The following is a 16,413-nucleotide window of genomic DNA, read 5'->3' as shown; positions in this document are numbered from 1 at the left end:
GAGCCCGCCCTGTCCGCATGCAAGTGAAGTCGCCCCAGCATCACCCCAGCAGCCGAGCATCAGATAACAGCACACATAGGGGCCATGCGCATGCTCGGGAAGCAGTAGTGGCGCCCGGTGATGACGTCATGAGCCATGACTCATTAGCCACGACTTGCCCGAGTTTTCACATGGCCAGTGAGTGTGCTGTCAAGGATATGTATAAATTTGCTTGGACTGGCTGTGGGTTGTTTTTCTAAACTAAAACCTCCATTTTAAGGTTTTATTGCAGTGTTGGCACTTTGTGATAAATAAGTGGCTTTTGGGTTCCAGTTTGGGTACTCGGGCTCTAAAAGGTTCACTATGACTGGGTTAGGGTTACAAAAACGAGGTGTCCTGGCATGATTTTGATGGTTGGAATGTGTTTAGAATGCGCAGAAGTGATGAGCAGTGCGAAAAAGGCTACTCAAGGAAGGCTTTTTCAAAATCCCTCTCTTTTCAGTGGAACTTTCACCCTCTATTAGGGTTAGGGGTGTGTCCCAGGGTAGGGTTAGGGTTACAAAAACGTGGTTTCCTGGCATGATTTTGATGGTTGGAAAGTGTTTAGAATGGGCAGAAAAGATGAGCAGTGCAGAAAAAGCTATTTAAGCAAGGCTTTTTCAAAATTGCCCTCTTTTGTGTGGAATTTTGCCCCTGTATTAGGGTTAGGGGAGTGCACCAGGGTAGGGCTAGGGCAGTGCCGGTGAACTTATGGCACACATGCCACAGCGGGCATACAGAGCCCTCTCTGTCAGCATGCGAGCCAAGTCACCCCACCATCATCCCAGCAGCCAAGCTTCAGATAACTTCGCCCATAGGGGCCATGAGCATGCTCAGAAAGGAGTAGTGGCACCAGGCAATGACCTCACAAGCCACAACTCATTAGCAGCTACTTGTTCAAGGTTTCGCATGGGCATTCCATGTGCCGCCAAGGACACACACACACATATTTGCTTGGACTGGCTGTGAGTTGTTTTTTCTAAACTAAAACCTCTGTTTTCAGATTTGATTGCAGTGTTGGCTCTTTGCGATAAATAAGTGGGTTTTGGATTGCAATTTGAACACTCGGTCTCTAAAAGGCTTGCCATCACTGTCATAGGGGACACATGACCATCCTAACATCACTTGGAACTATCCAAAATCTTGCAACCAGATTTTACCACTTAAGTTGTCTGTTCCTAAGCCACTCTGAGGCGGCTGTGATGTCCCATGGACTTCCACACATGGTCAGAATAGGGCAAACTATATGCAACCTTTCTTGGAATTAATACCTTATTTTGTGATTTTGCCATATTAAGAAGTTTTCAAAAAAAAAAACACTTTAGTACACAAACACTTAAGCACATGGAATGTATGTCTGTGTGCAAATCATATTTTTTAAAGAATCACGTGTATATTGTATAGCTTACCAGTAAATATGCACAAGGTTTTTCCATTTTAAAAAGCTTTGTATCAGTTAGCCCGGACACACACTGCAACAGAAATATCTGCCAAGTGACTCCCTAAAGTGGGAGAACCCCTTCCAGATGGAGGGCTGAATTCACTTTGGAGAAGCTCTCGGAGGCTGCATTCCAGTAGTGAAGGGGGTCATTGGGAAAGAGGAGTATGGCCAGAGGGATAAAAAAAGCATGTCTTAAATTACAATCCCCCCATCCCACCCCCAGCAACAAATTACAGCTTTAAAATTTTCCTTCCAGTAACTTAATCTTACAAAAGAGATGTTAACCTTTTAGTATGAGGAAAAGCTGCACAAAGCCCAGGAAACCATCAGACAAAGTGATCGGAGGAGAGTTGATTTGGCCTGAGGACGGAAACCTGGGGAGTCAGACTAGGATTTCAGCAGGGCTGGATTTGGCCCTGGGACTGAGGTTCCTCCCCTGACACACACACAACTAAAGTATCAGATAGAGGGAGAGAATATTGAACGTAGCATTTCAGTTCAGCTCTGTCTGGCCAACTAGCTGGCTAGCTCCTCGTAGCCAAACTGCCACATTTTGTTGCTGACATGCTAAACCTACAGCATCTGAGGTATTAATTCCTTGACAGAGGAAAATGCAACTTTTTACAGAGCCATTGTTTAGAAATCTGCAAAGAACTAGAAGGAATCTCCCTTTCTATCATTTAAAAGTATGTCCAAATTAGAGACATTTTTCTCTTCAAAGCCCAACTCGGGCCAACTGAGCTTTCATCATGTACATCAGGGTGGGTGCTTTCTTTTCGCACACTAAGGCTCTTATGCAATTTCTAACCACATAAAAACTTTGCACTGTTTCATTATATGCAATTTATGCTCCATGTTCTTTTGTGAAAAAACAAAACCACCCTCAATATTGCAAAGGCAGCTTGCAAATCTGCCCATAAGAGAAAGGGCTTGTTAGCACGCATGTGCCAAATGACTATTGTCAACTCCTTCTTTAGCAATTTTGCAGCTGTTCTGAACTCGAGTTTGGAAAAATAATGAATGGGGAATGTTTTTTGAAAAACACAATGCAACAGATTCATAGTAAGCCAGCTTAGGTTCCTTGTGAGAAGAAATAAGGCAAGATATAAGTGTAAAGAATAGATAGATTAATGCAAAAAAATATGATCAGAGTGTTAGCAGGTTGCTTGGTGGCAGAATAGGTACTGCAGGCTCCCAACATCATCATGATCGTCATGAGCATCATACTTGTTTATTTATATTCCTCCTGTGCCCAAGATGGGGACTCAAGGCAGATTACATGTATTTTATTTGCATGTATTTATAGGCCGCCTATAATTGCTGAGGCCTTTCTAGGTGGCCTCATGAGTCCCCTTTGATTTGGGATTCCATTCTGTCCCCATTCCCAGGGGTTCTCTTCATGGGTTGTGAACTGTAGGTTATTTTGGCTTAACCAATCATTGTTAGCATAGTTGGATTCAGACAACATGAAACAACAAGCCATTGTCAATAACATCCCATACTCAACCCCTACTCAGAATGTGGGCTATTGTGTTGCTTGAAGTCAATCCAATAAAACAAGTCTATTTACTTTCTACTTCCCCACTTAAATCTGATTTAAAAGCACATAGAAATATTTTAAAAGGCAACTTACTTTTGTGATAAGAAGCATTAAATCCAGCACCAGTAATACTTCTATCAGAAGTGAATTGAACAAACATGGCATCCCCCGTTGATCTTATTGGTCCGGGAATTTCACGACCACATAGAGTGGAGAGAACTGGTGCCAGAACATTGTCTCCTATGAAAAATAATGGAATGGGGTGCATTGGTTTCTATACTTGTTACCTGTGAAGGAACTATACTTTATTTGAAGAAGAAATGTTATGGTTAGAAGTTCTCATTCGGTTCACCAGTTTAATTACATTGATAGCCACACCATGTCAGGTAATTTAGTTCAAGCCATGCAGTTCAGGAAGGGGCAACACATTCTGGAATGCTCTATGCAGTTGGACTTAAGGGATAAGTAAAGATGAAACATTAAAATATACTTGAATATCAAACTCAGAGTTGTCTAAGGGCCAGTTTATACATTAGAAAATGCACACGGTGGCCACTGGAAACAGCTACTGTGTAGTAGCAGCAAAATGTGGAAGCCTCTTACTACATGGAAGAGTCCAGGCTAGCTAAGCCAGAGGCAGATACAGTGGTACCTCGGCTCACAAACTCCTCAATTCACAACCAAATCGGGTCACGAACAGAAATTTCATAAAAACTTTGCCACAGGTTGCGAACTCTGCATCAGGTGACAATCACAAGCGCGCCCACCTTCCCTGCACGGCGCGATCACGGTTGTGCTGGGGGGGAGGGGGAGATGGTCGCGTTCATGCTGCAAATAGTTGCAGAACAGATTGGTTTATTTACTTATTTACCTTATTTACTTTGAGCCTAATGGGGAAATTTGACTTGGTCACAACCAATTTGGGTCATGACCGGAGTCCTGGAATGGATTAAATTCGTGAGCCAAGGTACCACTGTATTCAGGTGGATGAAGCCGGAAAGCATGGGAAGTCACTTTAATTTTAATTTTTGATAGAAATCACAGGGGTTTAATAACCTGGCCCTTCCATTTGCAGCCCACAGTAGTGGAAGGTGAATGTGCAGACAATTCTCACCATCTCTGAAGACAAGTGAATCATAGTTACACGAGTGATGAGACTCAATGTCCATGGAAAGGATGTTGAACTCCACTGTGGAGTCTGGTGCTCTGATAACCCATGAGCAATTGGCATGATTTCTGTAGTTTGCAGGCCAGTCAGGTGAGAATAGGAATAAAGGCATTTCACGGGTAATTGAGAACCCTCCACAGGCACCTATGGCAAAAGAGCAAATTAGCTTTTAAAAAGAGCTATATTTTCCTTTCGTTGAACAGAATTGCTCCTTTCTGTGTGTGCATGCAGGTATTGGGATCAAAATATAACATTCCAAGGTAGAGAGCTCAGAGGCTCTACCTATCTTCATGTAGTCAAATTCAGTAGGTACAGCTGTCCTAAACAAGGAGAGGACTATGCTGTACCTGCTCTAGAGTGGTTAAAGATGAGGGGACTGTCAAACACACACACACATGTAGATAATGCTGATTCAGAGCTACAAACATGGCTGATTCTACAAGGATTCAATCTTTTAAGATATAAACATTCGAAGTCCTAAGCCTAGATGGGTAAATCTCTCAGTTATGTTTTTTTCCTACATTTTTTTTAAAAAAAAACTTTCAAGTTCTTTTCATCCTTTTTATGAAAAAAAAATGTGAATTTTGTTCAGAGGAACAATTCTTGTTTGTATACCATTCCAGCCTGCAGATCAACCAACCGTATGCCAAGAATTATACACCTTCTTTGTCTTTATTTCTATCAGTTATTTGTCACTTATGATCACAGGTGGGTTAGCTACATGGATGGCACACAAACCTATTGGAATGGTATTTCCAGAATCTGTAACAGCATCCACAGCATACCAGTTCAAAAGGAAACCCTTTCCATTTACAGAGCCATCAGTGATGAAGTGGAGAGTAACAGAGCTTCCAGAGGAAGTGAAAGAAAAGGGTGTTACACCACAATATACTGCAATGAGACGAAAGTGTGTGTTGGGCCCATCATGCACCTGTAACAGCACAAGAATAGATTAACAACGGCATATTATTTATTTTTAAAATGCACAACATGCATATTTTAGCAAATAGAAATGAAAGGTATGTCCTTTGTGCAATGGCTTTGATTATAGACCTGGTATTCAACCTGTTTAGAGAGTAGTAATGCTACCACACTGCATAATTATGCAGTCCTGTGAACAGGACTGATGCTTTTGCCACATGCAATGACAGCACAGAGCAACAACATACTGAAAGGAAAAAGGAAGAGATTACAAAGTGAGGAGGAAACAAACTCATCCTCTCTAAATGAATGAGATGGGAGCGCGGCTTTGTCCCCTACTGTGATTAAAGCCCTGTTCAGCCATTCAAGAGAACGCATGGCAGGTTGCTTCTTCACCATGACTTCTTCTTGATAAAGCAGAACTCACAGTCACACCGAGCTTTCTCCTCACGCTGCAGCAAAGGTGAGCAGGATTCCTGTTCAGACATTGCTGGTTCTGCAGACAAGGTCTGAATTGAGGGGCTAGAGGTGTAATGGGGTGAGGTAAGCATGCACAGCTGTGTTCCAGCACACACTTCAGGGCCTTGTGCCTTCTCCTGAACACCTGCACAAGGTCTGTGACACCTACACTTTAGGCCCTTTTCAGAACAGCTTGGACCAATTTCTCTCTTCTTTCCAGTATTTTGCACTAAAACTGACTGGGGAGCATTAAACTAAATTACACATTACAGTAATCATGATTTTTAAAATGTGTAGTTAAACTAGCCACATATATGCACATGCGCACACACCCAAACACTATTTTTCTGCCAAAATTATTTTTCAATTTCCATTTGCTTGCCTATTTACTATGGGGAAGGCATACAGCCCTCTGTTGGAGACTGGCAGGTAAACTGCATGGCCTGTATTCAGGGCTGGGGCTCCAAAGGCCTGCTTTGCCTTAAAATAAAAGTGGCCAGTTTAAACACTCTTTTTAAAAGCATGTTTAACATGCTGTATAGATTGTCCCTTTGAAACTCTTGGGCAGACAGCTCCTTTGAACACAAGTGTGATTGTCTCTCATCACGAGTACAGTCATTCAGGAATGGTCTAGCCAGACTCGCTAAATACTAAGAAAGGAAGCAGTTAAGCACACAATCCTATACATGTCTATTCAGAAGTTCAATGGCTCTTACTCCTTGGTGATTGATGCATCCTAAGCATGTTGAGAGAGTCCCACAAACTGATTCCTGCTGTCTCTTTTTAGCAAACAAAATGTCACAAGGCAGTAGTAACAGGGATAAACAAAAAATATCCTTGCATGGGCTGAAGAATTTTGTACTCTTGCTGCTTTTGAATGCATATTCTATAGTTTTGTATGGGCTGTTAATATTAAAATAAGTATTTGAAAGAGAACTGCAAAACTTTTAAAAAATCAATGGTGTTATAAATGATAATTGCAGATGAATACATTTTTCTTATGCAAATGAATACATTTCTTAGTGGTTTTAGATTGCAGTTATTTTATCTTTACACTCACACACACACACACACAGTTTTGTTTTGTTGTAATTGCAAATAAAAATTCAAAAGAAAAAATGAACTCTGGGGGTTTAACAAGGCCTAATCCTAACAATGCCAATGATGTAGGTCCTGCAGAGAAAGGCTAGCTTACTAGTTCCCTCTTGGCTCTGGAACGCATTTGAGAAGGAACAAAAGCTGTCCTTTATGCTGGGGTCATTGGAGACAAGGGAAAGGGTCAGCCATTGTAAGGGATGGACTGTGATGGGGGAAGCACAGCAGGGGAAGCTGGAAAAAATGAAAGGAGGCAGAGGCTATAATGTGCTGGCCTCAGCTGCTGTTCTAAGAGTCAAGAGACAAGATGCCCTCCTCTGTTTCTCCATTGTACACATTGTAGAAGCCTCCCAGACTGACAGTAAGATCTAGAACTGTGCACAAATGGCCTCTCAGAATTTTCCACCTTATTTGTGGACAGAGGAGTGTGTGTGTGTGCTGGGGGGAGGCAGGAGAGATTTTACTGAATTTCTCCAGGTGGAGGAAAAATTCTCAGTGGGTTTTTTCTAGGCAAGGCTCCGCACTGGCAGGGGTTTAGCACTTTGTAATCTCTTCCTTTTTCCTTTCAGTATTTTGTTTCTCTGTGCTGTCATTGCATGTGGCAAAAGCATCAGTCCTGTTCACAGGTGAGCTACCATTCTGCATCCTCCAGGTATGGATGCATGGACCATAGGTATGTATGTGGAGGGAGGGGCACCCTGTGAAAGAGATGGTGCTAGTTTGTGGCAAAATCTGTGCTCCAGTTTCCTGAACATTTTTCCCCATATCTGAGGCTTCCATTGTTCTGCCTCATCCCTGTGGTGCTCTTTCATTTATGTTCATGGTACTTTTGAACTTACCTCGTTAGTGTGAGGTGCCCGAGGGTCCTGCATGTGCATTTTCTTTCTGTGTGTAGCCTGCCAGATGCCCTGTGTTTCCCAAGCTGAAAAACTTTGTGGAAGGAATTACCTAATGATATTTTCTCCTGGGATTTTATTGGACTATGGGAAACTGAGAATGCGACAGACTGCAGAAGAAATGACTGGACAGTGGGAGACAGAACATTTGTTCACACTTTTTGACTTCTTCCTAAGCACTCCATGAGAATTCCTCTGAAATGTTCTACTCCTTTCCATCTCTGTCAACATGAATGAGAGCGCAAGAGCCTTGCTGGATCACACCAACATTTAGTCCAGCATTCCCTTCACACAGGGGCCAACCAGCTGCCCAAGTTCCCCAGCAACTGGTGTGTATGTCTATGGGCACTAGGGATGTGCAAGGAATCTGCTTTGGGAGGAAACCTCCTGTCAGCTTCCCAGACTCTTATCTGCTTTGCAGGAGCCCAAGTTTCTGGTGAGCATACCCAAGGTTCGGAGAGTGCTCACCAGAAATTATGTCTCAAACATTGCAGAAGCAGCACCATGATTGGTTACTGGGAATGGTGGCTGGTGTGCCCACTTGCTGCCACTGTTGGTGCCAGTAGCAGTAAATGGGCAGGGAGGTTGGCCCTTGGGAATGGTGGCCAGATGCCCTCTCACTGCGCCTCCCTTCCCTGCATGCTGGATTTCCATCAAATCTTCCCCTCATTCACTTTTTTCCCAAGCAATCTCAGCTGTTGCAACCTTTCCTTGTAGGGGAGTTTCTCCAGATTTTCAGTAATTTTAGTTGCCCTTTCCTGCACTTTCCCCAACTCCACAGTATTCTTTGCAGGTGCCATGACCAGAACTGCATACAGCATTATAATTGCAGCTGCACTGTAGATTTTGATAAGGGCAGTCTGATGCTGGTAATCTTATCCTTACTTTCTTTCCTGCTTATGCCAACCATGGAGTCTGCCCTTTTCGCAGCAGCATGCACAGGGCCAGTATTTTCATCAAGCTGTCCACCAAAACTCCAACATCTCTTTCTTGATCAGTCACGGCTATACTTGAAGTTGGGATTTTTTTAACCCAATGTGCATTTGGCAAAAAATAAAATGGGGGGAAAGAGGGATACTTTTCAGCATAGCACTAATAAGAGTAGTGGGGACAACTTTTGCCATGAAACCCATGGGCAGCAGGTTAGGCTTGCTTAGAGGTGGGGAACTTAGGGCCATCCAGAAGATATTGAATGGCAACTCCCAGCATCCCTCACCATTGGCTATGCTGCCTTCTAATGATGGGGATTGCAGTCCAAATACATCTGGAGGACAGGGTGTTTCCCACCACTGGTTTAGGGCCTGGTGGGCAAGCTGCATGACACCCAGAGCTCTGTTCTCCACCAAACGAACAAAAGAGAACAGCCGAGGAGCTCAGGCAACATGAGTGAGTACCACCTGATGCACACGCACAGCAGAGTATCTAAGGCCTCACTTGCCCAGTGTTAGGACCGGTCCCATTTATTCACAAGGATTAGCAGAACAGTGGGCTTCCCTGCTCCATGAAAGCATCTGTTAAGTGTGGGCAACCACCAATTGTTTATAGGTAACACACAGTTTCGCTATATTTATGTTGTAAACCTTATTATCCTTTTTCTGTTATTCTTGACCTTGGAACTAATTCAGAATTTGAAAGCATATCCATAAATATCCATATCCATGTGCAGAGTACACATGGGTTGTGACAGACTTGTAATTTTGCTTCATGACTCATTTGCACCTTAGTGTTAAGTGTGGGGAGCTCACACAACATTAAGCTCACCTTCAATTTATCATAGTAACAGTTATACAAATCTTCAATATCCATCTGTAAGATCTGGCCATGGATAACTTGTGTTGCATTAACAGTTATTGTCCACTGGTAATTAGAGCGGTGTGGATAATTTCTTGGCCACAGTGGAGAAGCAACTTGTCCATGGTTCCCCACGATATTATTTCCAAACACTGAAAAATAAGAAGTTTATGATGATTACAGAATGTCCATTAAATTAATTTGTTGTATAAATAGACTTAGGAAATAGATTGAAAGTCAAGGAAAGTAATTTGTCATGAGTTTCCTTCCTTCTCACAAGATTGTTGGCTGCATTATTTTACTGTAACAATTATGCTAAATATTCACAGTCACCTCTGTGCCACTAAGCAGAAACACACACAGAGCTTGTTACTGTGTGAAAGGGAGTAGGACCTTGAGATAATTTTGTGTGATTTTAAATAGATAGGTTGTGCAAGGTTAGATACCACTTAGTGAGTTGGTTCATCTGGAATTTGGACTGTGCTGCCGTAAGTACGTTGAAGGCACAAAGCCTTTCTTCTTTTTATTTTCATCAGGTGAGGCTGTGGATGTGCTAAATTGGTGCCTGGATGACTGGATGAGGGATAATGAACTGAAGCTCAACCTGGACAAACTGAAATTTGTTAGTGGGTGGCTCTTCTGACCAGGTGAAAGGTGCTTAAACCCGCTCCAGATAAGGCTGCCTTTCCCCTGAACAAGCAGGTTCATAGCTTGGAGGTTCTCCTTGGAAGTCCTCCATGTTTATCACTTGAAGCCCAGGTGGCCCCAGTGGAATGGTGTGTCTTTCACCAGCTTTGGCTAGCAGACCAGCAATGCACCTATCTGGACAGGAGGCTTCAGTAGTCTATTCTCTGGTAACATCCAAATTAGACTGCTGCAATGTAGACAATGTGAGGCTGTCCTTGAAGACTGCTCAGAACTGTAACCGCAGCAGCTACATTAATAACTAGGACTAGATGTTTCTAGCATATGAGATCATACAATCATAGAATTATAGAATAGTAGAATTGGAAGGGGCCAGAGTGCCATCAGGTCCAAGCCCCTGTTCAGTGCAGGACTCCAAGTTACACCATCCCTCTCAGATGGCGGTCCAGTTGCATCTTGAATGCCTCTAGTGTAGGAAAGCCCACAACCTCCCTAGGTTATTGGTTTCACTGGTGCACTGCTCTAACAGTCAGGAAATTTTTCCTGATATCTCACCGGCTTCCTGTAACTTGAGCCACTTATGTCATGTCCGGCACTCTGGGATGATTGAGAAGAGATCCTGGCCTTCCTCTTTGTGACAGCCTTTCAAGTACTTGCAGCATGCGATCCGATCTCCCCTCAATCTTCTCTTTGTTAGGCTAAGCATGTCCAGTTATTTCAATCTCTGCTCATAGTGCTTTGTTTGCAGTTCCTGGATCATTCTTGTTGCCCTCCCCTGAACCCTTTCCAGTTTGTCTGCATCTTTCTTAAACTGTGGTGCCCAGAACTGAACACAGTACTCCAGATGAGGCCTAGCCAGTGCTGAATAAAGGGGAAATAGTACTTCATGTGATTTGGAAGTGATACTTCTGTTAATGCAGCCTGAAATAGCATTTGCCCTCTTTGTAGACTCATATCAGCTTGTGATCGATAACAATTCCAAGATGCTTCTCACTTGCAGAATTGCTGAGTCAAGTATTTCCCATCTTGTAATGATGCCTTTGGTTTCTTTTTCCTGTATGCAGAACTTGGCATTTGTCCCTATTGAATTTCATTATGTTGTTTTTACCCCAGTGCTCAAACCTATCAAGATCAGCATGAATCTTCTTTCTGTCTTCCTGGATATTAACTGGTCTAACTGGTTTTGTGTCATCTGCACATTTAAGAAGTGCTCCCTGTACTTCCTCATCCTAATCATTAATAAAAATGTTGAAGAGCCCTGGGCTCAGGACTGAAGCTTCAGTATCCCACTTTTTACCTCTGCCCAGTCTGAGAAGGTGCCATTGATGAACACTCTGAGTTTGATTCTGTAGCTAACTGTGGATACACCTGATAGTTGTTCCATCTAGCCTACTTTTAACAAGTTTGTTAATCAGAATCTCATGGGGCAATTTATCAAAAGCTTTGCTAAGTCAAGATAGATTATGTCCACAGAATTCTCACAATCTATCAGGGAGTTTACCCAATCGAAAAATGAGATCAATTCTGGCCCATTTGCATTGGCTCCCTGTATGTTTCCAAATCCAATTCACAGTGCTGGTTTTAACATATAAGGCCTTGTGTGGCTTGGAAATGCAATACTTGATGAAGCACCTCTTTCAACTTCATTCCATGAGGCCTACATCTAAGGGCCAGCTCTGATTAATGGTCCAGTGAAAATATAACCATTTATCTCAGCACTATATATTACAGATATAAACAAAATTAAAATCCAAATGCTGAACAGTTCTAAAGGTATTATGAAGTTAAGGGAGATTTATAATCTTGTTCACTGATCCCACAGAGGGTGAAACATCCTTGCTTACTTACAAATGAACTGTGAAATGACCACTTCTCTTTGAATTCAGTATTTACTTACAGTGAGCAAATGTGGCCCGGAAGCCCCTTTGACTGTTTGAGCCATCTGAGACAAATTTAACCCACAGGGCATGTGCCACGATGGAGGTGTAATTCACTGGCAAGGAGGTTCCACAGTATCGTCCCACCAGGTGGCCAGCAGAATTGTTTTCCCGGATTTCAACATAGTCCTTGGTGCAGTCTTCGCTTTCTTCTATCTGAAATTCCCTGTGTACAGCAGGTAATATGGATGTATTAATTCATATAACAATACATGCAATTCAAAATAAATTACAATGGAAATTTATATACAGACCAGGTTTTTTCCTTACAAAACATTATTCTTAAAAAAAGAAAAGAGCCAGCCACTATTGCAGGAAAGTTAGTTATGAACCTTTCATCTCCTTGCAGTGTTATGACATGTGGTTAGCCCTACGCTCTCTGCCTCAGTGCCCCACTTTTTCCAGTCTCCTATTCACTATATGGAGACAACTTCTCTATGATGCATCATTATTTAATTCATCTGAGACACCAGCTTACTTCCCCACATATCTGGAAGGAAGCATTTCCTGTCTTCCATGCTGCTTCCAGATAGTTGAAACCAGTGCTTTTTTTGTAAAAAAAAAAAAAAAAAAAGGTGCCGGAACTCACGTCTTGGGGGTCACACTTTTACACTAAAAAAGATTTTCAATTCACCAACTTTTTTTGAAATAAAGAACTTATTTACCTTTTGCATGTAGCCAGTCACTCTACACACACATAAACATAATGGTCGCTGCCAGCAGTAAGCACTCAGCGCGCGACCACACACACCAATCCCAAGCCGAGCAGCGTCCCAAGCTGAGCAGCACCCTCACAATCAGCGCGGACACACAAGGAGCCCGCATGCACTATGTTAATGATGTTTGCCGCCAACCTGCTACGCCCGACAGGGTGATTCAAAATCACTTGGAAAAATCCATCAAAAAAAGGTGCCAGAACGCCGTTCCGGTGCGTTCTATGACAAAAAAAAAAGCCCTGGTTGAAACCAGTTTGCTTGCTGTTATGTGCCATCAAGTCATCTCTGACTTATGGCAACCCTATGAACAGAAGCTCTCCTCAATGTCCTGTCCATGACAGTTCCATTCAGCTCTCCTAAGATCAAGGCTGTGACTTCCTTTAGGGAATCAATCCATCTCTTAGTTGGTCTTTCTTTTCTTCTGCCTTCGACTTTCCCAGCATGATGGTTTTCTCCAGGAGTCCTGCCTTCTCATGAGGTGTCCAAAGTATAACAGCCTCAGTTCTGTCATTTTGCTTCTAGGAGAATCTCTGGCTTGATTTGATTGAGGACCCATTCCTTTGTCTTTCTGTTGGGCCAGGTTTTTGCAAAGTTCTCCTTCAGCAATTTGCTTAACCTCTTAATAATTTGAAATCCTCTGCAACCCTGAGATTCCCTTGCTGGCTGAGGCCGATGGGAGTTCTAGTTGAAATGAAATAACCTTTCATGTGGAAGATGTATATTGTAATTCCAGATTTATAACCTGATCGGGAAGGAAATTCTGCACATGATCAGGTAGCATTTCACATTTATAGAACCAAGCCTTAGCACTGTTAGAACACTCTCCCAACATATACTCTGCTATCGTTTGAACAGAGAAACAATACATCTTGTTATAACAAGGCAGGCTGTGACCTCTGTGACCATTTAGCCTGCTGCCCAGGGGCTCACTCTCGCTGAGCCAGTGCAAGACCCCTGCTTTAAGCAGGCCCTCTTCTTATCAGGCTTTAACTGGAATTGGGTGGGGCAGCCCTTCAGATAAACTGTGCCTTCCATCAGAGGCCTTCTGACAGCCTTCAGGTAAAGGAGTGTCGCTTGTAAATACCACACATGGCTAATGCAGGATAAGCTTCAGTTTCGTCTGGAAATCAGACTTACACCCTCTTCTGTCATGAGCTAGTACAGGATAGGTGATGTTTCCCAGTAGGGATGCTCTAGCATTCTGCACATGGCTAATGTCCCTATTTCCTTTCAAAGTGCTAGACAATTTTTGGTGTGAGGAAGGCAGAGGGAGTTAAAATGGGAAGGCTTCAGATTTCACCAGCAACTGTTCAGTTGGTGCATCTCTTCTTAAATGGATTGTCCTGGGCATTTATGCACATCAGGAACTAATCTGAACTTCAGGATGCTAACTGAACTTCATTTTTCCTGTGGCAAAATAGTATTGTATTTTTATGGCTAGGCATGAATTATAAAATAAAATAAAAGCAGAAAGGGTTTTCTAGAATTAATGTATAAAATACCCCTGTTCTCAGATTTCTAACCAATGTTAAGTGGATCCACATGCCTACAGGATACTATGAAATAGAACCCACATCCCATCTGGATGCACTTTGTGGTAATTTGGAGCTACCCCTTCAAACATGCGAAAGGGGTAATTTTGCAAAGCCGGTATTCAAAAGATGAATGCATGTTGCCAAATAAATGGATAGAAAACTGATACTGGATAAGGTTTATAATAAGTGACTCCTTATAGACTGTTTGAAGACCTCCCATTAATACTGAATTTTCCTTTTTGTTATGAAAACGTGAGAAAGAACTACTTACACTGAAAGGAAAGGAAAGAGTATGCAGTAAGTGAATTACTGGCATCATTGGCACTGGGGTACATGTTTGTGATTGTGTATGTTGCTTTTATGTGTAATAAGTGAGGACATTACTTGTGGGTATACTTTGTTCTTTTGCCTAGAATGAACGTACACACAGGATTGGCCATTTCCTGGTAATGGCAAGAATTAACTATGTTTGCTTCATTTTGCATTGTTCATCTATTTGGAAAAGTGGCTTTATATTACTAAATTCATCAAAAAATCCTCCCCCAAATAGATTCTTATGTTGCGTACTGTCCTGCTGTGCTCTTTCAGCTTTTCGTATTGCATGGATTAGTAGCCATGTTATAAGCTAAATTTCCTTCAATTTCATGATAAGCACTTTAGGCTGTGATCCTGTATACACTGACCTGGGATAAGGCCCACTCCTTGGGATCTACTCCCGAGCAAAGAGGAATAGGATTGTGCTGTCAGAAAGTCAAGCAATGCTTTGGTTTTTCTACTGTATTATATTATATTGTAATCATTAACCCAGTACTGGACTGGAATCACTGACCCAGCTTGCATGACACACCAGCTTCACTATGGATGATTTACATCATGGTTTGTAATAGGATTATGCAAGGATTATGTAACCCTCAAATGGCCCATGGTGGCCACATTCAGGCATTATATCACAATGCCATTGAGGGGTTGCCTATTCTTAATGATGCCTGGCAAATGCAGCAGCTCACCAGGGGTTAAAAAGCTCGTGGTGAGCCCAGACTGAACTGGCCTATTATGTCTGAATTAATGTTGTTGATGATGGCACCCCACTCCAGCACCATCTACCTGTCCCAGGGAAGGGCACCTCTACCATTTGGTACATCTAACACAATTGATCCAGCCATACAGGACTGCATTTTGCAGATATTACTGGCACATCATGAGGTCAGTAAACACAGAAGAGAGGAGAGCACCTTTTCTTTAGCATAAAAATCATGCCACAAAATGCCTGCCGGTACAGGCACCCCAGTGCATGACGTGAAAGATCATTCCCATTCTTTCCAAACAAGACCCCATGCTATATATTAATTCAGTTGTGCATGCAGTAATACCCTTCTAACAATAATAACAGGGAAAGCAGCATACACAAGAGCTTCATGCTTTGTCTTGTGAGGCTATGGACTGAAGTAAATTTATTTATGACTGGAATACCAGTTTAATTCAAAATTGGTTATATTTGGGTGTGAATTATGATTGTTGCTCTATTAATAAAATCTGTCAGGAATCTATAGGCAAACTTGCAAATGACTTAGTAAGAGAGCTGAACTGTTTGTCTTGCAGGAAAGTCTACAGAAGCCAAAGGAGGAGGAGGAGGAGAATAGTAATAATGCTTTCTCATTGTTTGTGATATACTAGAGGAATGGCATTTACAGCACAAAATGCAATTGTCTGAAAGTCCAATGTGTTACGTGGTCATTAAACACAGCAGAAGAAAGTGAGGGCAAGCCTTTTATGGCTGCTACTGTGTTCTCTTTCCAAGTCGTTGTGGGCACTGCTACACTTTTACATGCTGGTAATTACATTTCCTACTAAACACAGCATTTCCTTCCTGCAGCTCTATTAAAACACTGAACAATAACCCTTTGGAAATTCGATTTACGTGAAAGACAGCTGGAGCCGGTTGCCAGGGGAGCTCAGAAAGTTCCAGACACACTCAACATTCATCGGGTACGGTTCAGGAAAGTTGGGACTATTGAAGGCTCCTCTCTCCATATGGTAGGTACCCCCACAGGCTGCAAGCAAGAGCAGGAGAAAAATGAACTACCAGAAGGTGCATAAAGGGAGAAAATACCTCTAGCAGATTGCATATTTTGAAGGCTGGAACAACATGGAATTCCCCTTTTGCATTGCTTCTTGGCAAAAGTAATATATTCATCACAGACTTATGATTCAGAGTAGGAAATCTTGGTTACAGGAATAAAATGGCTCAGTT

At 42.4% G+C, this 16,413-nt stretch overlaps 1 protein-coding gene across 1 annotated transcript in view; it reads right to left on the bottom strand.

The window, feature by feature from the left end:
* CUBN (cubilin) overlaps positions 1 to 16,413 on the bottom strand; it is a 180,362-nt gene that overhangs the window by 54,975 nt on the left and 108,974 nt on the right. Inside the window, exons 37-42 of the mRNA XM_044424708.1 lie at positions 16,081 to 16,213; positions 11,872 to 12,077; positions 9,300 to 9,481; positions 4,906 to 5,098; positions 4,114 to 4,311; positions 3,093 to 3,239 (exon numbers count right to left, since the gene is read on the bottom strand). Coding sequence (XP_044280643.1) covers positions 3,093 to 3,239; positions 4,114 to 4,311; positions 4,906 to 5,098; positions 9,300 to 9,481; positions 11,872 to 12,077; positions 16,081 to 16,213 — 1,059 coding nt within the window. The remainder of the gene's footprint in view (positions 1 to 3,092; positions 3,240 to 4,113; positions 4,312 to 4,905; positions 5,099 to 9,299; positions 9,482 to 11,871; positions 12,078 to 16,080; positions 16,214 to 16,413) is intronic.

The sequence above is a fragment of the Varanus komodoensis genome, unplaced genomic scaffold (genome assembly GCF_004798865.1).
Source record: "Varanus komodoensis strain SLA01 unplaced genomic scaffold, ASM479886v1 scaffold15, whole genome shotgun sequence".
Taxonomy (NCBI): domain Eukaryota; kingdom Metazoa; phylum Chordata; class Lepidosauria; order Squamata; family Varanidae; genus Varanus; species Varanus komodoensis.
This window is presented reverse-complemented; position numbering and strand designations above follow the sequence as displayed.